The 26,641-nt window shown below is 47.5% G+C and overlaps 9 protein-coding genes across 9 annotated transcripts; 4 read left to right on the forward strand and 5 right to left on the reverse strand.

Annotated features, from left to right (window-relative positions):
- Positions 1-1,409: 1,409 nt before the first annotated feature.
- TrAtP1_009203 (uncharacterized protein) lies at positions 1,410-1,997 on the forward strand (the record flags this gene model as incomplete). Its single annotated transcript, XM_014093518.1, has 1 exon — positions 1,410-1,997. One exon carries the CDS (start codon positions 1,410-1,412, stop codon positions 1,995-1,997), a length of 588 nt encoding a protein of 195 aa, XP_013948993.1.
- Positions 1,998-2,503: 506 nt separating this feature from the next.
- TrAtP1_009204 (uncharacterized protein) lies at positions 2,504-4,470 on the forward strand (the record flags this gene model as incomplete). Its single annotated transcript, XM_066114201.1, has 3 exons — positions 2,504-2,982; positions 3,046-3,215; positions 3,263-4,470. 3 exons carry the CDS (start codon positions 2,504-2,506, stop codon positions 4,468-4,470), a joined length of 1,857 nt encoding a protein of 618 aa, XP_065970295.1.
- Positions 4,471-4,688: 218 nt separating this feature from the next.
- TrAtP1_009205 (uncharacterized protein) lies at positions 4,689-7,087 on the reverse strand. Its single transcript, XM_066114202.1, has 5 exons — positions 6,781-7,087; positions 6,285-6,718; positions 5,693-6,216; positions 5,350-5,639; positions 4,689-5,291 (listed from the first exon to the last, which is right to left on the reverse strand). Exons 1-5 carry the CDS (start codon positions 6,984-6,986, stop codon positions 4,832-4,834), a joined length of 1,914 nt encoding a protein of 637 aa, XP_065970296.1. The 5' UTR covers positions 6,987-7,087; the 3' UTR covers positions 4,689-4,831.
- Positions 7,088-9,285: 2,198 nt separating this feature from the next.
- Positions 9,286-10,780, reverse strand: TrAtP1_009206 (uncharacterized protein; the record flags this gene model as incomplete). Its single annotated transcript, XM_014093521.2, has 1 exon — positions 9,286-10,780. The coding sequence occupies exon 1, from the start codon at positions 10,762-10,764 to the stop codon at positions 9,286-9,288; it is 1,479 nt and encodes a 492-aa protein (XP_013948996.1). The 5' UTR covers positions 10,765-10,780.
- Positions 10,781-11,671: 891 nt separating this feature from the next.
- On the reverse strand, positions 11,672-13,700 carry TrAtP1_009207 (uncharacterized protein; the record flags this gene model as incomplete). Its single annotated transcript, XM_066114203.1, has 4 exons — positions 11,672-11,782; positions 11,837-12,080; positions 12,130-12,368; positions 12,450-13,700. The coding sequence occupies 4 exons, from the start codon at positions 13,698-13,700 to the stop codon at positions 11,672-11,674; spliced, it is 1,845 nt and encodes a 614-aa protein (XP_065970297.1).
- A 1,771-nt stretch (positions 13,701-15,471) lies between these two features.
- On the forward strand, positions 15,472-16,833 carry TrAtP1_009208 (uncharacterized protein). The gene has a single exon (XM_014093523.2). It carries the CDS (start codon positions 15,522-15,524, stop codon positions 16,578-16,580), a length of 1,059 nt encoding a protein of 352 aa, XP_013948998.2. The 5' UTR covers positions 15,472-15,521; the 3' UTR covers positions 16,581-16,833.
- Positions 16,834-18,338: 1,505 nt separating this feature from the next.
- Positions 18,339-22,831, forward strand: TrAtP1_009209 (uncharacterized protein). The gene is made up of 2 exons (XM_014093524.2): positions 18,339-20,666; positions 20,743-22,831. The coding sequence occupies exons 1-2, from the start codon at positions 19,679-19,681 to the stop codon at positions 22,410-22,412; spliced, it is 2,658 nt and encodes an 885-aa protein (XP_013948999.2). The 5' UTR covers positions 18,339-19,678; the 3' UTR covers positions 22,413-22,831.
- On the reverse strand, positions 22,528-24,112 carry TrAtP1_009210 (uncharacterized protein; the record flags this gene model as incomplete). The annotated part of the gene is made up of 2 exons (XM_066114204.1): positions 22,528-22,719; positions 22,775-24,112. 2 exons carry the CDS (start codon positions 24,110-24,112, stop codon positions 22,528-22,530), a joined length of 1,530 nt encoding a protein of 509 aa, XP_065970298.1.
- A 214-nt stretch (positions 24,113-24,326) lies between these two features.
- Positions 24,327-26,338, reverse strand: TrAtP1_009211 (uncharacterized protein). The gene is made up of 3 exons (XM_014093526.2): positions 25,948-26,338; positions 25,448-25,891; positions 24,327-25,345 (listed from the first exon to the last, which is right to left on the reverse strand). Exons 1-3 carry the CDS (start codon positions 26,264-26,266, stop codon positions 24,699-24,701), a joined length of 1,410 nt encoding a protein of 469 aa, XP_013949001.1. The 5' UTR covers positions 26,267-26,338; the 3' UTR covers positions 24,327-24,698.
- Positions 26,339-26,641: the final 303 nt, after the last annotated feature.

Genomic DNA, 26,641 nt, shown 5'->3' on the forward strand with positions numbered 1-26,641 from the left:
AAGTTAACCCATGCTGAAGAACAATCACGGCGCGTTTACGCTATGTAACGTAGGCCAACTAATAGAAAGTTCAACTTTCCTCAATGAGAAGGTGTATTAAGAACGATGAAGTTAGCGCTCTTTTCTCCCAAGTACTGGTCTAAAGGGAAAAAAAAGGAAACAAGCAGATGTCCCGAAACATATAACAGAGGTAGGTAGTAATACACATTATCATCTAAGCCCCCCGGAGATGTCATCAAATTTCCCATCTAAGGCATAGGGTAGTCTGCAAATTTGTAACAACCGCATATGTAACTGTTCATTCATATTCGCTTTTTCTGCCTCTATTAAAAGCCACTTGTCGTTGAATAAAGAGCGAGAGTGGCGTCAATCGAAATAAATAAATAAGGCCAAATACTTCCATGTACATGTATTTCGTACAAGTGCGAGATAGTGCAAGTCTGCGTACCTACATATATAGCTTGAAGCCAAAGATGACATTTACAAGTGGGTATGATATTATGATAGCGCTTGAACAATTAGATTCGCAGTGTCAATGCGATCCAAAATTACGCAATCGAAACCAAGAAGAGCAGCAACTTCCTCACTAGTGGGGTATATAATAACTCATTGCCAAATTATAATAGAGACTTGCTGTAGCTCTTACACGAGTCTTTTAGAGGATGCTCTTCATCAGGTTATAGCCAGATATAGCTGCTCAGTTTGTATAACATAATGCTGGATGCTAGCGAAATATATAAACGGCATATGCGGCAGATTGTTCCTGAATCCTGGTGAACAAAGCAATCATTAAACATACCCTTTAAGGCACTTGGTCGGCAATGATGTGCCGGAATGATTGAAGTTTCCACATCCTCGTGGATATCCTACCTCAAAAACTCCTAACTGGCGTGTTCGACCTTCCATTAAAGCGACGGCCATGAAACGCGCAACTCAACTTCCATGAATGAGGATACCAGTAATTTAACGAATGCCTCCTAGTGTAATTTAGCGAGGCTCTAATGCTTGTTCATTGCCTAACATGGCAGGACAGCTTCTATAGAGTGCTTATATCAGACTTACACTAGTCTCAATCGGTGAAGACCAGATTCTAAGGGACTCACGATGTTTCGGGCCGCTATTCAATAGCACACGGATAACCGGCGTTCATGCAATTGTTTGTCCATCCGTGGCTTGAAGAGATTTCCCAAAGGAGTATATGAGGTCTTTCTTATATGTATATAAGTCGCAATTTCCACGTACGTGGGAAACCTGAGACCTATTGAGCAGCAGTCTTTACTTGGCGCAAACACTCCTTCAAAGCATTGTCTTTCGGCTACTCTTTACATTCTTTTCATAAAACACCAAAGCTCTGTCAGCTTTAGCTCAGTCCTTTCAATTAAAACCATCACTCCCTAACCAACGCAAACATGAAGACTCAAATGCTCTCCTCCATCGGCCTATTTGCCGCATCTGCTGTCGCTCAAGCTGTTTTGAACAGTGGAACTGGCTTTGGAACCCTTTACTACGACGTTGTTGATGTTGATGGCTGTCAAGACGACTTTTCTAACCAAAACCTTGGATTTGTCGAATGCAACTTTTTCACTGGTCTCTCACTGGATGCGATTAACAGTGACAACCTCGTTGCCATGAACCACACTCTGCTGGCCGGCGATTTGGCCACGTATTGCGGCAAGAAAGTCATTGTCACCACCAATGGCGTTCAACATGACCTCGACCTGTTTATCGGTGATGGCTGTGCCCGATGCGCCGGCGGCTCCAGCAACAACGGCGTTTGGAACCCTAACGGTGCTCCAGGATTGGATTTCAGCTTCACTGTTGCTCAACAGCTGAACAGCAACGCGTGCTTCAATGGTCACTTTGATCTTAGCTGGGAAATCGTTGATGAGACCCTTTACAACTTCGACACCAACGCACCAGGTCAGCCTACCGGTCCCGTAAACCAGCGCCGCTCGGTCGACAAGCGATCTGAGAGAGATAGCCGCCGCCGTCTTTAGGTTATGAGCCGCTCAGGGTCTTGCACTAAGCTGCTTTTTCTATGTTATCTCTACGGTTAATTCGTTTCTCTATGCAAATATTTAAGAGTAGCTTGTATATACATAAAAATCTTGTATCTATTTACGAATTTTGTATATAATTCCAGACAATGAGTTTCAGGAATTTTATGCCAACAGTTTTATTACCTAAATTCATGATGGACATTATCTATTGTATTCTATAAGGTGTATCACACAGTTTGTCATAAAATTCCGTTTCATGACTTACTATTGTTATCCTAAATATTATATAGTACCAAATTTGGGATTAAATATAATTTTGTTTCTATATATTACTCACCACTATATCTTAAATTCGTTCTATTACTCGAATCCGGCAAGCGGTAAGGGGTGGCAGACTGTGTGTTGTGTTACCGATCGCAGTATCACAAAACACTGCCACGCGTCCATTAATCCGTTTGTCGTCATCTCCAATATGCTATCTTGAAGGATTTAACAATCTGAAAATGCTAAATTACGATATTGATGTCGGTAATGAGCCGAGTCTCCAAGATTCTCTTCTCACAGCTCATGACCCTGCAGCAAAGGCCAAAACAAATCCTACCTCAACAAAGCCTGACAATTCTTTGGAGAACGATATATCACCAAGTTCTAACGTGCCATATGTTTCAAAAGACTATTGGGGCTGGGAAATTTTTGGAGTCCTTGGTTCAGCCGCAATAATTGTTGGCATAGCTGTCATACTTGATAGATTTGATGGCAAGAGGCAGCCTTCCTGGGAGCATGTCTCACTCAACTCTCTCATCTCTTGGCTTAGCACAGCTGCCAAATTCTGTCTTCTTATGCCCATTTCCAGGGGTCTTGGTCAGTTGAAGTGGGTGTGGTTTGCGGAAAAGAAACGGCCGCTTTCGGACCTCGAAGAATTCGATTCTGCGAGTAGAAGCATTTCTGGAAGCGCCAAACTTCTTTGGAGACTGAAAGGACTGTGAGTCTAATGCAAAACTCTTGATTATTTGGGTGCTTTTGGCTAAATGAATACTCGTAATAGGCATTTTGCTGCTCTTGGTAGTCTAACTATCATCCTGGCTTCTGGATTCGACCCATTTATTCAGAACCTGATCCATTACTATCCGAATACTGTTTCAGACCCCTCCCAACTTGCTTACCTGGCCAACCTTTCGACCTATACTGCTGTTGGTCCACTGCTTGGTGGTCACCGTAGGTAAAAAATGCATCAGGATCGTTCTGGGCTAATGTTGCTATAGTCAGTGATGTGGACCTAGGTCTCAAGGCTAATGTCTACAATGCCATTCTGAACCCCAAAGCATCTCAATTTTGGGCTCAGCCTCAGTACATCTGCAACACAGGAAACTGTACATGGAAACCAGCAGCCAGTATCGGCATCTGCCCTCTCTGTGCCGACATCAGTTCGGATCTGTCCGTGTCATGTAAAAACACGGCACTACCTGACACGGATGAAAGCTATAGAGAGTGTACCGTTTCTCTCACCAACGGCTTTTCTACTTGGTTTGTAGATGGCGGGCTAAACAGCTACCCAATGATTATAGGGAACTCCCAGGAAAACAGCAATGTCAATCCCTTGGTGTACAAGAACCACACTTTCCCCCTCATTCAAGCCATCAAGGCTTTATATAATGATACGAATCAGAATCTCGCCATCGAATTGACCAACGAAACGCATTTTATAGCTACAGAGTGCTCCCTTGAGCCCTGCGTGCGAAGTGTCCAGCCTTCTGTCATAAGGGGCATTTACAGCGAATCCACACCAACCTACTGGCTCGAGCTTGAAAATAGGACAGCCGGCAGCAATAGTCTTCTGCATGTAACCTTAACTCCGCCATGGGGCTCAAATCTTGGAATCCAGGAAGGTCAGAGCTTTGGGATCGATTTTTATGCGCTCGATGCGCTCAGCGTCCATATCTCTACTCTGTTCTCAGGCAAGGTGCACGTTGGTTCAGACACTCTGTTTTTCAATGCATCGAGGCCTGATATACTACAAGCAATCTTTTATGGGCACTTTGCCGACTGTGACAATCCGTCAGATAAAGTTGGCTGCACTGTTAACAACGTCGCTAAAGCTATGTCGAAATCTTTCTGGGACACTCCATATATGAACTATGGTATGGAAGGTGCAAACATGACTATAGGAGAGACACTTGTCACTCTTACTTTCGTTCGAATTCAGTGGTGGTGGCTTGTTTTCCCAGCAACCATCTGGCTACTCAGTGTCGTCACCCTGTTGGGAACCGTGTGGAAAACGCGCAGAGCTCAAGTGCAAGTATGGCGGAATAGTCCTTTCCCGCTGATTTTACTTCATCGCCATGAAGATTTTGAAGCTAATGGGAGCTATGATATCTCTACTGCTGGCCTTTCGACAAGGGCAAAGAAACTGCGTGTTAAGCTTCATGTGCCAGAAGATAACATACGTGTCACAAACCATTCGCTAAATTGATTCATAATACATGGGATTTACATTGAACTCCAGCTTACTTTGACCACATATGGGAAAATAAATTTGTAATTTTAAACATCTATTCCTGTAGCTGAAAACGGGCCTCGCACTTCATGCAACCTCGGCTAGTATAATCTATTTTCATCACCAATCTTCAATTTCTTTCATCTCTAAAATTTTCACTTGATAGTGGTCAACAGCATACGACAAAAGGCTTTGGTGATCTGCTTTAGCAGTATTGGCATTTGTCCTTAGCTACAACTATAGTAATAATGAGAAATGCAGCCTCTCCGCCCAGAGGACTTTCAAGATGACAAAATTTTCCCTTGGTTTTTTTTTTTCCTTGTATTGACATTTTCGCTTACGAAAGGCTGAGGAAGTACGTCAACATCTCAGGGTAGATTGGTGTTCCGAGACCGGTAACAGGATCCCAGCCAGAAACAGCGGAGAATCCAGTGTTGCCACAAGCACTGGCAGCGCCATCGCCGTTCGGCCCGCCCTTGGCTTGGTTGCCAACTGTGATGTCGGTAAACATGGATGGGTTGCTGTAGAGAGCAGGGTTAACGAATCCGACAGGGCTCTTGCCGGCATTGATGCGCTCTTCGTTGATGCGAGTCAAAATGGCAGCAAACAGAGGAGCGGACATTGAGGTACCGCCTTCAAGCACTTGTTCACCCTCATTAACAACCACGCCGTTGTCACCTACGGCAGAGACATCAGGGTAGCCACGACCGCCTTTGTTGTAGATGCCTCCAGTGGTAGGGATCACGCCACCAGATGTGTTGTAGGAAGCATAAGTTGGGTTGTGGCTGGCGAAGTATCTGGAAGGAAGTTAGTCTCAAGTCTCGGATGGAATAAACAGGATCCATTGCAACTTACGAGGCCAAAGTACTGGCTTGGTAGCTTGGGGTTGTCCAGATGTTGCTGAAGCCACCACCGGAGGAGAACGAAGTCACGGCGGTCTCTGCATCACCAGGAACCTTTCCAGCTGGGAGGGTGGTGGCACCGACAGAGGTGATGTAAGGGCAGCTAGCCGGCTCACCAGGAGTGAAGATGTTGTGTTTGCTTCCAAGACAAGCACCAGATCGGCGGGCAACTCCGTCGTCGCCACTGGCAAGAACAACACTTGTGCCCTGGAGGCCGAGCTTCATGAACTCATCACATTGGCGCTGTAAGTTCAGTTAGCAAACAGGATCATTCATGAGAAATTTGATATGCTGACCTCGAGATAGTAAGTGGGATAATCAGCCTCTGCAGTACCGTAAGAGATGGAAATCACATTTGTGGGCTTGAAAGCTCCACACTGCTCGTTCCGAGTAGTGCCGTCCACGGTAGGGTCATCGCCAGTCTCACCGTCATCGGAGAAGGTGCAGTAACTTCCGTCAATGGCGTCGAGGAACGTGTTGAAGATGTCATCATTCTTCACAGCAGCCTGGAAGAGAACGGTGGTCTGGGGATAGATGATTGGGATGGCAATCTCGAAATCCAAGTCAGACTCTCCGCCAGCGTTGCCGACACTCGTAGGAGCAGTTGCACCGTCGATAGCGTCAACCTTTGGTCCGGTGCTGGAAGGAATGTTGGTGGCAAAAGCCTTCCAGAAAGAGGTCAGATCCTGCTGGGCATATGTATCTTCGGTTTCAAAGATGCCCAATGCGTTGGAGGAGATGGCTGAAGTTCCAGCCGTAATATTGTACATTGACTTGATGCATTGAGGTGTGATTGCAGTACCACACGAGGATGTAGCCACTGGATTTGCCAATCTTATTAGTATAAACGTTGCTGACCATCTTCAAATAAAGAGATCCCAAACTCACGAGGATTTGCGGCCAAAAGCTGAGCAATGTTTGCAGGCATTTTCCTGGAAGGCCGACGAATCGATTTGCTTTCTCGCTTTTCCACGTTGGAGGAGCTCTTCACAGGGGCGAAAACTACGCCAGGAGTGATGAAATCAATGTGCTGAGAGATTTCATCTGGTAACGAGTACTCGTCTGTACCAACATGAACATCTCGGGCCTCGACGTGAGCGTAAGTGCTGTATGAAGTCTTGAGCAGCGACTCGAGCTGCCCAGATGTCGTGACAAAGTCGAGCCATCCTTTGCTCTTGGAGGAAGTAATTGAGCTGGCTGGGACACCACCTTTGACCAACCAGGCCTTGACGGCGCTGATGGAATCTTCACTGGGAGCAAAGAGCTCAACTACTTGGTCACTCGAGTAGTGCTTGCCGTAGTTCGCAGAGTCTGGGTGTGACCTAGTATTGACATGAGACATGTGCTCGTGGATTACCCAAGATATAGCTGGAGAGTCACTTACACGTCAAGAAGATAATCCATTCCCTTGTCGAGGTTGTTTTGCTTCAAGGCAATACGGACGGGGACTTTGGTGCTTGGGTTGAGCGCCTCCCGCTTAATCCATCGAGGGCTGCTGGTATCCCGTTTCTCATGGATTACTTGAGAGCCAGTTGGTGCTGCAAGAGCCCCGGCCAAAAGGCTGTTAAGAACAACCACGCTGATCTTCATATTACTTGTGTGAGCCTCGTCAAGGACCTTGTTCTTCTTGGATACTCGGAACTGGTAGTAGATAGTTCTTGGCTTTGCATGGAGGATGCTTGGCTTATATAGACATCGACTGACTTATAAAGCTACACATCTACTTCTTACTCGAAACGCTTGGTCTGGATGCCGAGAGGGGTTAGCTACAGCGATTGGATCACCTTCCCGATTCCAGAGTATCGTATTCCCCGCCGTGTTATCGCTCATTCAAAAGTTCTGGCACAGTTAACGCTCCCTATTGGGAAATGGCCCTTTTTGGGAAACTTGAAGAGCCCATGACCACGAACTTTGGGAGAAAACTGGGGAATGGCATCGTGTTTGACATATTGTTGACTTATTGTTGACTATTGTTTGACAGCAATTGCTACTAGTTTATAAATCCTGTAACGAACTCCTTCCTGATTTAGTGTCGTTGATACGGCCAGAATGGGGACACGAAAAACAAGCATAACAACTAGGTTACTAGCCTTTCCTTAAAATGCGAAAACACCAAGGGATCTCGCGCCTTTACGGCATCCTTTGTTCGCCCAGGGAACTTCTCGCCAAAAACGTTTACAACCACGCACATCATAGGCCAGTATGCGTCTTCTAAGGTTGTTAGCTAATTGGCTAGACCTCGCTTTATTCCCACATCTTCTGTTTATTGAGGTAGGCTTAGCTATTCGAGCTGATCGTGTGTGTCGAGATGTCTGTTGCATCATCTTTTCGGACATGGATCCTGGCGGAGGCCGCTATCAGATCGGGAAGGTATCCGGATAATCGGAAGGCCAAGCCTTTGCATCCACCTCCAGTGTTACCACTGCTCTCAGCGATCGGTCCAATATACGCTCTCCAATCCCGCGCCGGGCGAACCTTCACTGGCATCTTCTTCACGGCTATGCTGGCCAGCTCTAATGACAGTGCACGGATACCAGAGTTGACCTTGACTTTGTGTCGTACATGCTGTTTAGAGCTTTTCTCTCGCAAGAAAATACCAGCCAAGAAGTATTGATTTGTACATATGATGTTTACTGGTTCGTTCAAGCTTCCAAGCCGAACAGTAGCTATTGGTCTTTGCCGACAATCGGCCTCCGTACTGTCTAATACCGCGGGGCACCGGAAGATAAACGACAGCAGCCCCAGGATCGCCACTCCAGTCTTCATCCTAATACAACACGATAACTATCCAAACCGTCCAAACCCCGCTCTAACTATGTCACTTTCAGGGAAAATGCGACTTCCGCGGCAGTAGCAGTGCTAGTAGCATCTCGTATCCGGCACTTCGTACTCTGAGTTCACCCACAATCCTTGCCATGCATATAGATCGGCAACATGCCAGAAAAGGATGAAAGTAAAAAGTTCCATGAGCGGCACGGAAGCCTTGCATGTGATAATATTTATATAGATAAGCTTTTCTTTATTGAGACTGATTGTAGGTTAATAAAATACAAAGATAAGAAATTTAGTTGCGGGCGTAGCCAATTAGGTACATAATACTAAGAACTTTGTTATTGATTCCCAGACAGGCAGGCCACAGAACGAGACTATCTACGAGACTATCTTCATCGAGATGGTGGCTGGGGTAGCACTTGTACTCTTTGGAAGCACGCCAATACCGCTTCAAGCTATCATGCGTCGCCTTCCCCAAGAATGTAATTTAGAAGGGATATATTTTGCTATTGTGCAAGACTTTGCGAATACAAAACAGTCTATGCGCAAATAGCGTTGCGCTTTTCAAGGAGCCTGGAAGCCTTACTCAGGACGGGTGTTATCTTTGCTGTGTAGTATCGCCTCCCCGCAGTTACATTGCTAGTAAGGGTTCACTTATCATGTTTGATCTTCTCTTCGTCGAGCAATTTCGGATGACTTCCGGGATCTTGTACAGCTGCTGGGGACGGCAATCGGTTTTATAAGATGCGTGAGGGAAATAAAATTGAGCCGTGTCCGCTGCCAAGCCTGCTGGCCAAACGCCGACGGCGCCTTGCATTACTATCCTTGTTTCAAAGCCCGGCAATTTCCAGTGAACTGCCGATGGCGATGGGGAATAAATCATTAATGATACAAGAGGCTAAGCGTTAATTCTCCAAAGATAGCGCAGTCGGTTTGGACTACAGTTCATAGTCGCAAGATGACTTATACGCAATGCGACGGGACCTAGATAAACATACTTCGGGAAGCAATGTATAAACGAAATAGTACTATATTTATCAGATGCATGCAAGAATCTAAAGTCTAAGGTATTTAGATTAATCCTCCTACTAATAGCATAAATATTAAAAAACCATCCTTAAACAACAACAGCATATTTCGACCATTCTTCGTCTTTCTCCAGTAGAGCCATCTCATTCTCTACAAGGTTAACCTGTAATTCTATACCGCCGGGATACTGACAAGATGCGCCATCCTTGACATCAACTGATCTCCTGCCATAGGTTGGAAGGGTGCATATGTAGGAAGGGCTGACTGGGTTATCCATCAAAAACCGCATCGTGCAGAATTGGCCAATACCCAAGTCCAAATCTTCGATGCTCGAGTAAATATGCTCCCAAGAATTAAAGATGACATCAGACCCCAGAAGATTTATAGGTGGGCCAATACCAAACTTTCGCAGTTGCTCTCCCACCAATAAGCTGGTCACCTGCAAATTGAATCCCGTCCCATCGAGTTTCTTCGCTTCCTGTACTTCTTCAATTGCTCTCGGAATAAAGTCCTTTTCCCTGAAATGGGAAAGCGGCTGCATAGCGAATATTCCCGCGACGGCATTTCCAAAATAGTCCTTTGGGAGCGGAGGGTCTAGACGTTTGCGCATACACATAACTATCGCCGCTTTGCTCATCGTAGATGCTGATTCGGTTTCAGGTGTTGCCCGGTTACGAATGATGCTGCGCCACAGAAGAATGAGAATGGACTCATAAATGGTTGGTGTCAGAGAGGAGCTCTTTCCTACAGCGGATCTTAATTCTTTAATCTTGGGTGCCGGAATCCAGAAAACTTTTGACATTGTCTCTGTTGATGTTTGAAACAATTTCTTCGGGGCCAGTTTTGATGGTAGGGAGTTTTCGTATAGAGCCCTCATCTTTTGGGCAGCCTGCTCACTCCCTTCCAGTTCTGTTTGGCTAAGCACGGTCTTATCATGGATAGCAAATGTAGATATCGATCCTTCTTCAGGATCAAGATCTGCGGCTGATCCGAGCCTAGCTTGACGAAACCAACGTTTAACAAATCCACCGGCCGCATAGCCATCGCAAATTCGATGATCAAATGCGAGCAAAAGGACGAAACCACCACGAACAAAAGTCAGCTGAATGGCCAGGTTTGGTGGCCCGCCTGGCCACTCAATTAGGTCTTCTTTCTCAAGCCCTTCTCCGAATACGCCAGTGGTAATAGTTTCCAAAGGGAACCTTCCATTTCGATGAAGATTCCGAAAGTCAATATCCAATTTATCTATCACTTTCAATTGGATAGCAGACGATTCTTCGACTCTGACATATGAGGTTCTCCCATCAGCAGGTGAGATAACACGGCCCAGTAGCTGCGGATAAGTAAAGGTATCTGGGTTAAGATCTTGAATCTGCAATTTCAAGCTTTCTTGGAGTTTTCGTATAAGATTTTTGCCGTCTTTGGATGTAGATGAGATATCCTCATCCGCAGCATAGATGAATGCTTTGCGAATGAATCGCACAGGAACCTGTCGATCGCATTCCGATAGAGGATATTCCGCGCTGAAAGGGGATTCGGGGCGGATTCGATAGATCTGTGGTTCCATTTTCTGAGCTCTGACGTGCATAGGTAATGAAATACGAAATAGTCTCTTCCTACCTTGGAATACTATCAGGAGAGCGATCTCTTATATGCTTTCATGGGCATATTAGACTCTCGGCGAGTCATTTAGCGCTGACGCCATGCCACGCAGTGCGATAACTTAGGAAAATATTGTTTGAAGCATATCCGGATAGCTTGTACTAATTTACATTCCTAGCGCTTATGTCATGAATTCTATCTCTTATCAAAGTGGCTATGGACTGCTATTTAGTCTGATGAGAGACTTTTAAAGGTGGGCATTGCGGCGCCAACAAAAGGAGAACTTGCGGATTCGCTAGGTACTGGCCATACTGCTCCATTCTGAGCCACAATGAGGGACATGTGCGTCATATCAGTGAGGTCTGCCAGTCTCCCTATAAAACGGAGCATAATTGAAGAATCATAAAGATGAATCCAATTTTTAGCTGCTTTATTCTGACTTTGAGTTTGTCGAGCAATGAATACTCTGTAATTGAATAGTATCCAAGTCTCGGCGGAGATGAGGCTGGACTTCTTGCTGCTAGTTTCGAAAGGCATCACGAGTAATTAAGTTATAACGTAAGATAACTTACTACTATTTTTAAAAACTGTACATTTGATAACGCTTAATTTACTTCCGACCTGAAATAGCACAACTAGCTGTCAGCTAGGATAAGAAGTTTAAACTGAATTGGTACTCGGTTAATGTTCAACTATCTCATGCTTAAAGACGGTATTCCGGAAACTTTGTCTTGGAGAATGTATTGTAGTGAGAAATTTGCTCATGTTGCATACTCCTACTGAATATACGAGCATTCAGACTTGACTCGGATGTTCAATTAGACTAGATTTCTCTCGTACTTCTCAACTCCAACGAAGCGATCCGTTTCATTTTAGACGGACAGGGCCAGTGAGAGTAATTTCTTGAAGTTCGGGGTTCCAAATCCTGTTACAGGATCCCATCCCTTGGTCGCATTCCAGTGTGCCCCCGGAATGACACCAGCCTGTCCAAAAGTTAGTTAACAATGACAACCTTGGGTATGAAGGTGTATACGTACTCCAGGGGGAGGAGGCCCCGTCTGAGTGGTATTTCCGGCACAGCCCCAAGACTGGCCGGACGTGATATCCGTGAAGCCACCCTTATCAGCATATTGATAGATCAGGGGGTTCAAGAACCCAAGGGCAGGTTTGCCTAGGCAAAGGCGTGCATCGTTCAAGAGTGCAATAATACTAGCGACGACGGGTGCGGCCGCAGAAGTGCCTCCATTGGGACCAAGTTCTCCGCCAATAATCACTGGATAACTATATCATGGTTAGCATCTATTGGGGGCCTTGGAATGGCGAAACTCACTCGGGGTTGAGACTAAGTGCTGCAACGTCGGGAAAGCCGCGTCCCAAGAAATTGGCGTAACGTTCGTAATATGCCTTTGTCTCGGTGCTGACATGACGTTCAAGATATGTTTTGGCTGCGTCTTCTTGATACCATGGCCTTGTGAAATAGTTACTGAAGCCTCCCGATGAAAGCTCCCAAGCAATCTCATTATCAAGGTGCTGAGTTCCACCGACAGTGGTGATATAAGGACACGAAGCCTATATATTTGGAAAGGGGGGGGAGAAAGGGGACCAGTCAGTCAACTAAAGGGAAAGCATAGGTTGGAGTATGTAACATACCGGGAACATGGGGTTAAACTGAGGAGTAGTGCTGTTCGAAGCCATACAAGACATTCCAACACCCGTATCGCCAGATGATGCGATAACGGATATACCGCGAAGGCCCAACAGCCCAATCTGGTTGCATACTCGGACGGCATACGCCTGTGGTACCGTTTGTTCCTCGTCACCGTATGAGTTGGCAATGACCTGGGGAAGCTCTGCGTTGGTCCTGGACATCAAAAACTCAAAGTATTCCAGCCACGGCTCGTTTTGGACAGGGTCGCCGATCGGCAAAGCCGCATCAGGAATATACGGCGGGATTCCGGCAACAACAAACTCAGTAATAGGAAGAGGTTGGACAAAGGTCAAGATGGTCTGAACGTCCATGTTGGCCTCGCTGTCGTTTTTGTTGGAAGGTGGCTGAACGTCGATTGCGCCATTGATCAATAAGGTGGAAAGGTTTTGGTTGGGAAGGTCAAAGTACTTCTCAAACTGCGCAAGATCCGAATAACTGGCAGTTTCGTTGAGGAATGAGCCAAAACCAATCCTGCTGCCACATCTTGGAGATGGGGCATAGCCATCAACGCCGTATTTCGTTTTAAGGCAGTCTGGGTGAAAGATTTGGTAGGTTACGTTCTTGTGGATGATGGATTCATTGCAGCTAGAAGGGCTTAGTCGCTTAGCCAATTGTTTTGCTTCAGGAACAATGGCCTTCATGTTGGGTGTTCTCGCTGTCGCGGGGTGGTTGTTTCCAAAATATGTTGTAGGCGAGATGAGATCAACATGGCCGACTAGTTCTTCTGGGATCGAGTACTGAAGAGTACGCAGCTTCTCAATGCCAACAGGATCGCTATAGTGTTTGAAATCTGTGCTAAGCATCTTGTTTGCGGTAGAGACAGTAGTGTAGAACCAAATACTGCCGGCTTGTTTGACGAAGTTCTTCACCCCATGAGACTGGAGCCACGATGCCACGGCTTTGTAAGAGGCATTGCTTGGGGCGAAAATTCCTTCAATCTCTCCAATATCCAGGTATTTGCCATAATTGCCAGAGTTGGGCGTGGATACAGCCGCGAGACGCCATTCCAATTCATCGATATTCTGTTGCGCGAGGGCGATTTGCAAGACAATCGATGTCGAAGGGTCTGGGGTCGAGACTGCATTCCACCCGTTGGGCACTTGTTTGAGGCTTTCCACGAGCACAGCAGCAGAGGCCTGCGCAGCCGCAAGGCAAAGAAGGCTGACGAGCCGAAGTGCCGTCAGTTTAGCCATTGTAAATGCAGCGTTTGGCGATGAAGCAATAAGGAGAGAGACACTTATTTTCGAGGCCACATATCGCGGACTTATTATACCTATAGGGTCTCTTGGAGTTGTTTGCCAAGTTTCCCTTTAGTTCTAAATAATGCTATTAAAAGATCAAAAACAGCTCTTGGCTTGATGGTGTAATTTCATGGTTGATCAGTGCTCTTAGACGACGGGGCGCCCAGAGTGATCGGACGCATGCCTATGAGAGACCCATAGAGGTCAGAAAAATAATAACGATTGATAGATACACTCCACAGACCTAACAAAAGATTATCTATTTCTACCCCTAGCTAGAAAGTGCCAACATATCTCCTAACCATCAGTCAGAGGTAAGCAGGCCAAGTTTGTCAGACAGCAATGCCGTTCCAAGCTGCGAAGTGAAACGTTCAATGGATGACGCTGTTCATAAATATACAACAGCACTTGAGATTTCCTTGACGCTTCCAGAAATGTCCGACAGGTTAGTATGGTCAGTGAAGATGTAGTTACGGTACGGCTTTGTAGCTCAATAGGCAAAAGGGTCCTGATGGCCAGTAAAAAGCCCTCGGACCAACAATTCGCGCATGTTTCTCTCAAGATCAATGTTTTTGGCCTCTTCTTCATCAGTCCGGGATTAATTGGCGTGTTACATATGTATGCCAAGTGTAAACAGCATGAGTTCAACTCGTTCATCTCTCTTCATCGTAGCAGTAGCTGTAGTGCAGCAGAGAGCCAAGTATGTCCGTGTCCAGCCAGCTAATCTCCAATCAGTTTAACCTCAGGGGTTTTGTAACTGCCGATAGATGGACAAACAAACCAGCAGCCCTTTCTTAATTGCCGGCCAACGATAACAAAGACCAATGCCAACATGAATATCTCACCAACGGCAGGCCTCGTATGGGGAAAATCACCGATCTTGATGGAGATCTGCTATTGATGCGGTGGGGCGCAGAAGATGCTAATCCTTTTGCTGGATTGAATACTTATTGTAAAATACACATAGCGCGTGGTCATAGCAACTTGAATCAGTGCTGGTTTATGCTTATTTTCCCAACAGAATGCATAGCCCTACATGCATACAGTACGATAGCTAATAGCAAGCGAATGCCTCTTCTGTCCCTAACTCAAGCCAAATTCTACAGGTACTTAGTATTCAATTATAAGTAGCTTCTGATCCTGCATCGGCTGGTCTGAGCCCACCACCTCACCGACACGAAGCCTCTGTACTCTAAACTCGTCAGTGCGGCGAGGAATCCCTTCAGTGCATATGTATTACACATTTCTGAAGAGAGACTTAAAGTTGGCCAGGAGGAAATAATCGCAAACCCCGCCAAGAGCGAAATTTCAGAAATAGAATTGATCCTCAATATATAGAGGGGATGACAACAAACGCATCACCAGGAAAGTTTTCCCCTCAGCGGTTAGAGGTGCTGTTTAGTTCAATGGTCGTAGTGATAATAGCTATGCTGATAACAGTTTCGACGATCCGATGCATTGAAGTTGTTATCTTTCACGGCCGTGTTCTTCGTATCTCTTTCTGAGCACTACTCACCAAAATGTCTGGCAATCCCGATGATGTAGAACCGGCGGTCGGAGCTCTCCGATACGAGCGCCGCCAAATGTTGCCAAATGTGAGAATTTGGAGCACATACTGGTGATACACTACTCCGCAGTAGTCCTAGTAGCAGAAAAGACTGACAGCATCTCCACCACTCCGTTTCACTAGCACCATCTGAAAAGCACCATTTAAAAGGCGCCGTGCAGATGGAAATTTCCCAATTGAATGCTCGACAATACGCTTAGACCACCATGTGCAACGACAAACTTCACCAGTTTCTGCAGGCTCTCCCCAAGTGTGAGCATCATGTTCACATAGAGGGCACCATCTCCCCAGAGCTGTTCTTCAGACTTGCTTCTAAAAACGGCATAACACTGCCGTCAGACGATCCGGCTTTTGATAGCCCGGCAGCTCTCCACGCGCGTTATCAAAACTTCACCTCTCTCGATGACTTCTTACATTACTACTTTATTGGATTCTCCGCACTCATCAATGCCTCGGATTTCGAGGCCCTGACATATGACTATCTCGCCCTTGCGTATTCACAAAATGTATACCATGCCGAAATATTCTTTGATCCGCAAGCCCATATCTCGCGCAATGTTCCATACCACACAATCATCGCCGGCATGAATGCCGCAAAAGCAAGAGCTGCTGTTGAACTCCCCAAGCTCAGCGTTGAGTTTATACCTTGTTTGCTGCGCCATCTGCCAGTGCCTTCAGCACATGAGCTGCTCGAAGAGCTACTCGCCTCTGGCCACTTTTTTGACGGCACACTGGTTGGATTCGGAATGTCTAGTACCGAACTGGGAAAGCACCCTTCGCTTTACAAGTCTGTTTACGATGCAGCAAAAGCCGCTGGGGTAGGCAACTTTACGGCTCACTATGGAGAAGAAGGGCCTTCAGATTATGTCAAGGACGCGCTATCACTTCTTAATGTGAGCCGCATAGACCACGGTCGACGCTCTGCTGAAGACGTAGATCTCATCGCTCAGCTTGCCGAATCGGCCACCATGTTGACTTTATGCCCTTTGTCGAACGTTGTATTGAAAGGGGTGGATAGAATGCAGGATATACCGATCCGCGAGTTCCTGGATGCCAACGTGAGATTTAGCATCAACAGCGATGACCCTGCTTATTTTGGAGGCTACATCCAGGAAAACTATTGTGCTATTCAGGAAGCTTTCGGATTGGCCGTGGAAGACTGGGAGAAGATAGCTCGTGGAGCTATTGCTGGAAGCTGGTGCTCTTTGTTAAGAAAAGAGCAACTGTTGAGTGAAGTGGATAGCGTGCTGCAAGAATGGAATTGAAGCGCAAACCCTTCCTGATTACTACGCAATGCTTTTTGTAGATGCAAAGCAGGGCCCTCACTAGAATCGTGGCGAATCACCCCTCTGGAGTTATTTTGCTTAATTAGAGACAAGAAGAGAGGAATGCCAGGCAGTTGGAGCGATGAAACAATTGGCTACAGTGACTCTCCAGTTATAAATGTTTCACGTATAATGCATACTTAGTTCCAAAAATGAATACAGGCGGCTGCACAGATTTTGAGGTAATGTCTTGAAGTTGTTGTTAGTGGTAATGGGTTTATCAAGTGTAAAGCCCAATGGTTAAAATGGCATTGTTTATCTAAAGTTTGCAGAAACTCATAGATAGCTTTTAGTGGTATTGCATTGCCTACGCGACAGAATTGTTGTAGCTGTTGCATCGAGCCATTGGCGCAGAACAGTAGCCAATTCTTACCCTGTATCTCTGACCAAACTCTGGTTGCGCTTGCAGACAGAGATGGTTGGGCAATATAAATCCGAGTTGTATTGGAGGAGTAAGGCTGTATTAGAAAAAGACGTTTTCGTGTATAAGCGACTTTTCTTCTTGTGCTTGCTATTGGATACCGATCCGATGGTTTGTACATTATCCGCATTTTATGTGCAGTACCCGGATTTCTAAGTAGAGGCATTGCCTGAGTAACAATTGCGCATGCCATCTATGACATTCGCATTGGATGATAAGAAAAGGAAACAAAAAAAAAAAAAAAAAAAAAAAAAAATCTACGTCAGGCTGCAGGCATATACTACGTCTTTGTAATACCTCAAAATAAATCTGCAGAGCGCACGGTTGTGTAACATTCAACCAGCTGAGTTTTACTAGGTACACGGTCTTACAGGAGTAATATGCCGATCCGGGGAATATGCATAAAGTTGGATCACACGCTGGAAAAGGTCTGCAGATTGGCGATCCCGCAATTGACTTTTGAGGATCAGCACTTGGAGACTGAGTTTAATTCTAGCCGTGTGTGCCTTGCGCGGAGAGAGAAACGCCAAGGCGCGTTTGCACTGTCAATGTCTGAGACTCTCCCTTTTGCTCCTTCGGAAAGGAGTAACTATTGCTAGGCAAGTTTAGGGCCTTTTGTCAACGGTGAGGCCGTCTGTGAAAATTGGACCGAAATCGTGCATAGAACCACAGTTGCGCTGGAAACGACAAACTAACTGCTTTCAGGAGAGATCGAGATCTCATCCAAGTGGCTCCTGTTAGATGACGCTTATGTTGCATGTCTAAGTAGCCCGCGACAAGCGATTGTTGCTCAGCTTACGGCACTCTGCACGGGCATAATTAGTGCTTGTTCTAGACCTGCAATGTCATGCGAATTACGTCGACGATTAGATGTAGAGAAAAGCCAGAAACATAAAGAACGTAACAGATTGATGGCAGTCTCTTTGTCTTATATAGAGTTGCCAAACTTACACTTACACACCGAATCATTACCAATCGCCCCCGTCGCATCCTGCTGGCATTTATCCACAGCCTAATCTGAGCATAGTCGGTATTCTAGAATCGCAAACCCCAGCCCACCAAGCCGCTTGAGGCACTAAAAAACTGTAAAAAAACATTTTTAGGAGGACACTTTGCTCCGCGCACCCCACATTTGCCAGACAGTATCGGAATTCGCGTCTGATTATTGGCCAGAGGTTGAGCCGACCAATCTCCGGCGAACCGATGTAGCGGCTCCGCTTACCTAAAATCCATCTCTGGATCCAATCCATGCTGTGGCCCTGTTCCCTGTTCCGTGTGCAGTTTCCGCCCTCAGTCGGACTCGCGTCCACAGCCATGCAGCAGCGCTGATCCTCTTGGCCGTCGTTCGTTACTGGATTCTTGCAGGCTCTCTAAAACAACATCCGAGGCACGCTGCGAGTGCATCTTCGTCTTGACGATTTCCAGCGACACCAGAGACCGTCGACCGAAACCAACGGCGGCCGGCCAGGGACGTCCCCGGCGCCTCGACTCGACTCGATTGCCCCGACTCGATCGATCTAGCCGAAGCAGACGAGAAGCGAGCGACGGGCCAGGAGAAAACAGGGCCGGGCCAAAAACCGGTTTGCAGGGCATTTGATACTTTATGCTCCCCGTCGGCTCGCCCGCAGACCCAAGCCTCCAGCCTCGCCAGCCTCATCTCGCCTCTCATCCAACCTCACCTCACTCTCTCCGACCACGACTCCGGCAAGCATGTCGCGCTGGGAACGATAGTTGCGGTCGTTGCTCGCAGTATGCCACGCCTGGCGCCCAGCCCGCCCTCCACCGAAAATGAGAATCGCCATCCGGGAGCAGCTCGCCGCGCTTGTCCTGTCCGCCGTGCTCGTCGCCCTCGCCATCATCTCCATCCCGACATGGATCTACGTGCACAACTTCGTCGTCGACGTCGAGTCCAACGGCCTGGCGCTGACGGCGCAGCTCAAGGCCTCCGAGATTGCCTCTGAGCTGCAGCTGGCCCAGACCATCTGCCAGACCGTCGCCACGCGCATCCTGCTGCAGCAGGCCTTTGTCAACTTCTACAACCAAAACTCGTCCGACCCCTTTGCCAATGCGCGCGCCGACCTCGAGAGCGCCATGAGCTCCAGCCACTCGGCCGGCCTGCTGCAGGCCCGCCTGTACTCGCGCAACACCACCGGCGGCGGCCAAGAGGGGCTCGTCAGCGTCACCGGCGCCGGCGTGGGCAATGCCAGCAATAACATCCCGCTGCCCTACCTGGCGCCCGACGGCTCGCGCGTCAACCTGAGCGACACCGAGTTCGGCTACCCGCCGTCGCTCTACCCAAACATCACCTACACCAGCCTCGGATACCCCAACCCGTACATCCCGTCGACCCCGGCCTTTGCTGCCTATGCGTTTCCAAACGTCAATCTTAGTACCGGCGGCGGCCTGTTCCTCGGGCCTCTAGTCATCAACGATACGTTTGCCTTGCTGTCCCTCACCATCCCGGTCCGGTCCTTTGCCATCTCGGGCTTCATTCTTGGCTACATGACGCTGGTTGTCGCCGCGGGGTCTCTGACCGACATCCAAATGGCGCCCGACGGCTTGGGCTCGACGGGCGTCGTCCTCGTCGTTGGGCCGGCCAATCCTTCCAATCGCTTCAATGCATCTGCACCACCAAGCAACGACACCTATACGCCCGTGCCGGGTCAATTCAAAAACACGCCTGTTCGCTTCGTCATCCCCCCCCGTCCCAGTGCCAGGACAACCCGATCGACATTCTGAGCGTAGTTTTGAGGATGGCAAAAATTATGCTCGTCCATTTCCGCTCCACGATTTTCCAAGTCTGCAGAAAGTATATACCCAGAAGCTTTCCCTGACCAACAACTCCACTGTGGCCTTGTCAACAACAAACGAGCAAGGCGCCGCCGTTGCCGTAGGCGTCGCCCGCCCGGCCACTACCCTCGTCGACTGGGCTGTCGTCGTCGAAAAGTCCAAATCCGAAGCCTATCAGCCCATTAACCAGCTGAGAGATATCCTCTTAGGGTGCGTCTTTGGCACTGCCGGCCTTGTTGCCATTCTGGTGTTTCCCTGCGCGCACGTCAGCGTGCTATCCATCCGGCGACTCAAGTCCGCGACGGAAAAATCCATCAACCCTCCAGGATATGACGACGAGTTTGATGATGGTTTTGACGAAGAGCATCCAAGCTCGGGAGCTACTAGTTCTAAGCGATCCGACAGGGGCTTTTTCGGCACCATCTGGCGGAAGATATTCCCAAAGAAGAAGATTAAGCCCATTAGTGAAGACGATGCCAACCGACACGTCTTCAAAATTCCTGCCAGAGTCGAGGTTAAGAAAAACTACATTACTGACGAATTGACGGAGCTCTCAATGACGTTCAATGAAATGTCTGATGAGCTGTTGAAGCAGTATACATCTTTGGAGGAAAAGGTTTCCGAGAGAACGCGGGAACTAGAGATTAGTAAAAGAGCCGCCGAGGCTGCCAACGAGAGCAAGACCTTGTTCATTGCCAACATTTCTCACGAATTAAAGACGCCGCTGAATGGCATCATGGGCATGTGCGCTGTTTGCATGGAAGAGGATGATATTGTGCGGATAAAACAGTCCCTCAAGACACTTTATAGATCAGGTAAGCAGTCTCATTCCATCCTCCCCCTTTCGTACGCTGTACCTCTTGCTTCTTGCTAACCCATTGAAAAACCCAGGCGACCTCTTACTGCATCTTTTAGAAGATTTGCTCAGTTTTTCCAAAAACCAAATAGGCCAGCATGTCAGCCTTGAAGAGAGAGAATTTCGACTGGGCGAAATCAAGTCCCAAATGCTCTTTACTTTCGATAAACAGGCTCGCGAGAGCGACATTGCCTTCACCGTCAGTTTTCTTGGGACCGAGAATGCAGAGCTGAATGGACTCCGGAATGATAGTACATTCGAGAAGAGACTGCCTGCTTTAGGCCCCAATGGCATGGGCAGACTGAAAGATGCCTATGTCTGGGGCGATCAGCATAGAATCTTGCAAGTCATAATCAATCTTGTCAACAATAGTCTCAAGTTTACGCCGGCCGGGGGAAAGGTGCACCTTAGGATTCGATGCATTGCCGAGGTCGAGCAGATCAACAATAATGATAGTAGGACTTCGTCATTGTCCAAAAGTGGCTCTGCGAGGGCTGGGCGCAGCCGGCATCGAGGCAGCACGGGATCTTCGCGTTCTGCCAACTCCAGAAATACAAACTCGTCTTCCACGGTCAAAGGCGGCACAGCTCTTGCAATCAATCCCATGGACCCCAAGGCCACCCCTCACGTCCGCATTCGAGAGAGGTCGCCAACACCGCCTCCGCCAAATGCCAAGCCGTACATATTCGAATTCGAGGTAGAAGACAGTGGCCCAGGTATTCCCGAACATATGCAAGATAAGATCTTTGAGCCATTTGTGCAAGGCGACCTCGGCCTAAACAGAAAGTTTGGAGGAACAGGTCTGGGATTGAGCATCTGCTCGCAGCTTGCCAAGCTAATGGGCGGATCCATCACTCTTAAAAGCACCGTGGGTGTGGGGTCGACTTTTACGATGCAGATCCCTCTCAAATACGTCAAAGATCGCCCGCCAAGCACGGCTTCCAGTAGCACGAATTCAAGGCCGACAAGCGTCAGGTCCACAGCTGCTGACGGCCACCGCAATTCCTTGAACGGCTCAGCATCTCCTCTACAAGAGCCAAAATCCAAAAGCACGCCTGCTTTGATAGAAAACAAACTACCCCGTCTTGTGGGCCTCAGTGCCCCCTTTTTCGCTGCCAAACCCGCGTCACCCAAAAAAGATGACCAAATTGCCACGGCAGCCATTGACAAGGCAATGGCCAATAAAATCGACAAGGCAATGGCCAGTAAAACAGATAATGGCAAATTGCGCGTCTTGGTTGCCGATGATAACGCAACCAATGTCGAAGTGGTCAGCAGGATGCTCAAGCTCGAAGACGTCTATGACGTTGCCATTGCCAAGGACGGCCAGGAAGCATTTGAGCTGGTCAAGGCCAGCATGGAGAAGAATCAGCGTTTCGATGTCATATTCATGGATATTCAGATGCCCAACGTTGACGGCTTACAGTCAACACGGCTTATTCGCAAGATGGGCTACGCCGCGCCCATTGTGGCGCTCACTGCTTTTTCAGAAGAGAGCAATGTAAAAGAGTGTATAGAGTCAGGGATGGATGAGTTTTTGAGCAAGCCCATACGGCGGCCAGCCCTGAAAAAAGTGCTAAAGAAGTTTGTCACGATTCCGGAGGAGCCCGAGACGACTGCTCCGACAACGAAAGAAAAGGAATCAAACCCACATACAGTAAACGGAATGAATGGGAAACATAAGGAAGAGGCGCATTTAGATTAATATAATTTTCATTAATTGTTTTTACAGAGAGGCTTTTGTAAATATTGTACTATTTCTGGACAAGTAGTTCTTGTATAACTGTGTACCGCAGACTTTTATAGGTATTTAAATATTCTTACGCTCCCGCCCTTGGCCTGACCGTAACGTCAAAGTTATCTTGTTTCACAAACCAATATTTTGTTGTTTTCCAATCATTCTCTCGGTCTTGCAGCTCGAAATCAAAGTTCTTAACGAGCAGTGGGATCAGCTTCGACATCTCCAAGTAAGAGATGTGTCGGCCAATGCATGTTCGCGATCCCAAACCAAACTACATCTGTGTCAGCTCAAGCAGCCATTAAGCAGAATATGCGTGCGATACTCACTGGGAAATAATATGCATTCATCTGAGCCAATCTATCACCTCCTTCTTTTTCTGCGTCCAGCCATCTCTCTGGCCGAAACACTGCGGCATCCTTGCCAAAGACGTCTTCGTTGTAGTGAGCAGTCCAGGTATTAATACCAATGGTCGTGCCCTCGGGAAAGAATTGCCCGTTTAGATACAGACCGCCCTCAGTGACGTCTCTCCACAGAGGAAGGCCTGTGGCGGGATGGAGGCGAAGTGCCTCTTTCATTACGGCCTGCCAGTATGGCATTTCTAGGCTTTCTTTGAAGCTTAGATGGACTTGGTCCCCATTTGTCGATTGGTTAATTTCCTCTCGTAGTTTTCTCATCACATTGGGATATTTGAGAAGGTAGTATAGAATTGCGGAGAGGCTGATGGCGGTGGTGTCTGAGCCTGCAATGATGTTGGACATGCTCATCATGAAAATGTGATAGTCGGTTACTTTGGACGGGGCATCCTTATTCTTCACCATGATCTTTTCGAGAAAATCCTCCGGCATTCCGTGAGCGTTTCCTATGCCCTTTTCGTCCTTAACATCTCTCTCAATCTTCCTCTGTAAGATTCTTTCCTTTACATAGCGAATGAGAAAGGTGCGTCCAGCTGCTCCTCCTATGCCCAGGGCACTGGTCACAGCATAGATGTAAGGATGCAGAGAAGGGAAAATGCCAATCAGAGTAGAATACGCAAAAACCTTGTTCAAGGCCTGCAATATGCCCGAAACATCTTCTCCGCGGTCAAGGAATCCGAAAGGCTTGGAAAAGGTAATGTTGCCAATGACATCGAAGGCGTAGCATTGGAGCCAGTGGCCCATGTTGATGGGCTCACGTCTTTTCGAACAAATAGACATGCGACTTAACAGGATATCTGCGCATTCGTCCACATACTTCTCGTAGCTCACGAGACTGGACATGCTGTAAAGTCCCTGGAATACTCGTCTTGTCTGAGCATGCCTCTTGATATCCTTGTCGGGAAACAAAGTCCACGCATCGGGACTGGGGTGCTTCCATCCGTCGTACCAGTCTGACTTTGGCAATTTTGAACCGATGCCATAGATTGTGTTTACTGATTCCGGCAAGTCGATGCTAAACATGTTTGGCGCGAGACGTACAATTGGGCCATGTTTTCTATGGAGCGCAATGTTTTCTCTCTCGAATCCGCCGAGAGCAACACGCTTGAAGTACCAAAGGCGGGTGAATCGCGCCCAGAATGGACCTGGAAGATGTCGAGTTGGTGAGGAGAAGCTCTTTGCAATGATGAAGAGAAAACGGGCGACAAGTAGAAGGAGGCCCGTGAGAACGGCAAGTCTCAAGGTCAACATGACTGGTTGCTTGCTGCCAAGATTTGGTATGACAGATGGATTGTTAGATGCATAGCCGCCAAATGGTACCCTCACTAGCATTTCAAACCTCATATATATACCTGCTATCTCTGTTGTAATGCTTTGTAGCTACCACTCTAATCAATTTACCCCAGATTATCCTCCCCATTTGCCGATCTCGACAATAGCATGCGGGCCTAGCGGATGCTGTCGGCTTAGTTTCCCGTTTCGATTCCGCGATCGCATCTGGCCATTGACAGCCGCTCTTTAGTATTGAGATGGTAAGTTTACGTCTCCCAGCGCCCTCTGCTAAACTCCAACGAGTAACAACCTTGGGAATTGATGATTACTTTAGCTGCCTTCCGAGAGGCGCGCTGTATTTCCGCTATTTCGAGATCTGACAGTAGAAGAACGGTGCGGCTTTACCCACTTGGCTTATAGCTGCTGTGTATAGTTGAAGTTGTATGGCTTGGCGGTTAATCGTCTAGCCGCAGTTTCTTATTACAATTACATACATGTCAACGAATGATTGACAACTCTTCATTCGCTGTGATAACACCGAGTTGTAACCCCCTCATTCGCCTGATTATTCAACTGATTTGCCCTTGCCGATCTCGTCTCCAGCGTTGTCATTGCCCGCAGGTTTCTTACCTGCCGACTTATCTCCGGCTTCATCTTCGCCCTCATCTTCGTCCTCATCGTCATGCCACCCGGGTATCAACTCATTGTCCGCCTCTCCCTCTGTTTCAGGATCCCAGCCTTTCAACACTCTTGAAGCTGCAGCGCCATCAACAATGGGCAATTTCTTGATTCCAATCTTCCGAGCTGCCTCCGGTACCACATTAGGATCCAGAGCTCCAATTTGTACCAAAACGCTGGCTTGGTCCCAGTATACGTGCTCGTGATATAGTTTGCCCCCTCTAAGAGTAACAATACTGACCACGAGAATTCGGACTGCTTTTTGGGTGGGTGGCACACCGGGTAGAATCCAAGGCATCTCTTGTGTATGCTTGAAACGAACGTGAATCTCATCAACGATGCGGTCGGCCCCGATGGTACGAGATATTAGCGTCAATTTGAGAGACTTTGGATTACCGAAATATTCAGAGTAGAATTCTTGCAGTTCCTCAGTCCCGATGCCTCCGGTCAGGGTAGGAATATAGGTAACGTGTGGACTCTTATGCGTTGTGTAGGTAGACATTGTCGGCTTGAGATTGTGTGTGAAGAATTTGCCTAAATCATATTTCAATATTGCAATTGCACATGGTAGATCATCAAGAGCATTGCATGAATTCAATCTTAATGCCATTGAGAAAAGAGCAAACTGTTTCTTACCTTGCACATTTTCCTCCCAGACATGTTCCAAATCCACCGTCTGCGCAAATGCCCTCCTCGCCGTGGCCAAGCTTCGGCTCCATGCCAAGTCTGCGCAAATCATATTATACTCATCCAAGTCATGCTCAGCAAATCCCGCCTGTGCTTGATAAGTATAACTGGGAAAGGCGAGCTGCAGCAAGCCGCCAGTGCCCATGCCGGGCTGAATAGTCCTACGACTGGTGCGTTTCTTCCCTTGGATGCCAACCATCTGCGTCTGCTTCGTGACGCCGACATCTTCTCCGGCGATGAAATGCACAAGTGCTGTGATGTTGTTTGGGAAGCGACCTTGTGGATCTGGGATTTCGGTTGGATAGTAGGCAATGAGAAGCCGGAGCTTGAAATCCGGGTTGTTATCCAGAACGTGGTAATGCTTCAGACAAAGTGCGGCTGCGTCACCAAATGCTGCCAAACATCTCGTCAGTTTCGCCTCTACTTTTGGTTGATATCTCGATATTTACCGATGATGCCAAAAGTCTCAAACGCGCTGATGGTCTGATTCCCTTTCAGCCCTCGCAGCTTCTGCAAGTATTCATCTCCACCATTACCCATTGGAAGGTACTCAACGTCGAATCCTTCAGCTTGCCATTCCGCAAAAGTTACAGGGTCAAACTCGTCGCTTTCCGCTGTGATGTACAGCTTTGGGGGGTTCCGCGGGAAGTCGCTGGACAGAAAATTAGGATCTCTGTTATCCGACACATTTTGTGAGATGATGCGCGCGTTCCGGCCCTCTGCTTCTGGAACAGCGGCCTTGATTATTTCTGCAGTGTTGAGATTCATTGTGAAGTAGTTGTTACACAAGGCCCGAGTTTCTGAAGACTCAAGTAATTGTCGATATATAATCGCAATGGTGTGAAAATGCCATTTATATGATAACAAACAGCATTGACGCAACAATTCGTAATGAGCAGCTCATGACGTCAAGGCCATCATGCGTGTTTCCAGTAGAGCAGTTAGCCCATACTAAACTGTTGGTGTGCAGATCACATCCTCTTGAGCAAGCTACGGGTGGCAGCTGGAAGCCGAATTTAGGCTCTAGAGCTGACAATGGTAGGCTGTAAACTGGACTATGGTGCGCTACAATTTGTTAGTTCCGGCGCTCAGTTAATTAGGTGTGTATTGGGACAAGAGGCGAATTGTGTCTACAGAAACTAT

This window comes from Trichoderma atroviride, chromosome 5 (genome assembly GCF_020647795.1).
Source record: "Trichoderma atroviride chromosome 5, complete sequence".
Taxonomy (NCBI): Eukaryota; Fungi; Ascomycota; class Sordariomycetes; order Hypocreales; family Hypocreaceae; genus Trichoderma; species Trichoderma atroviride.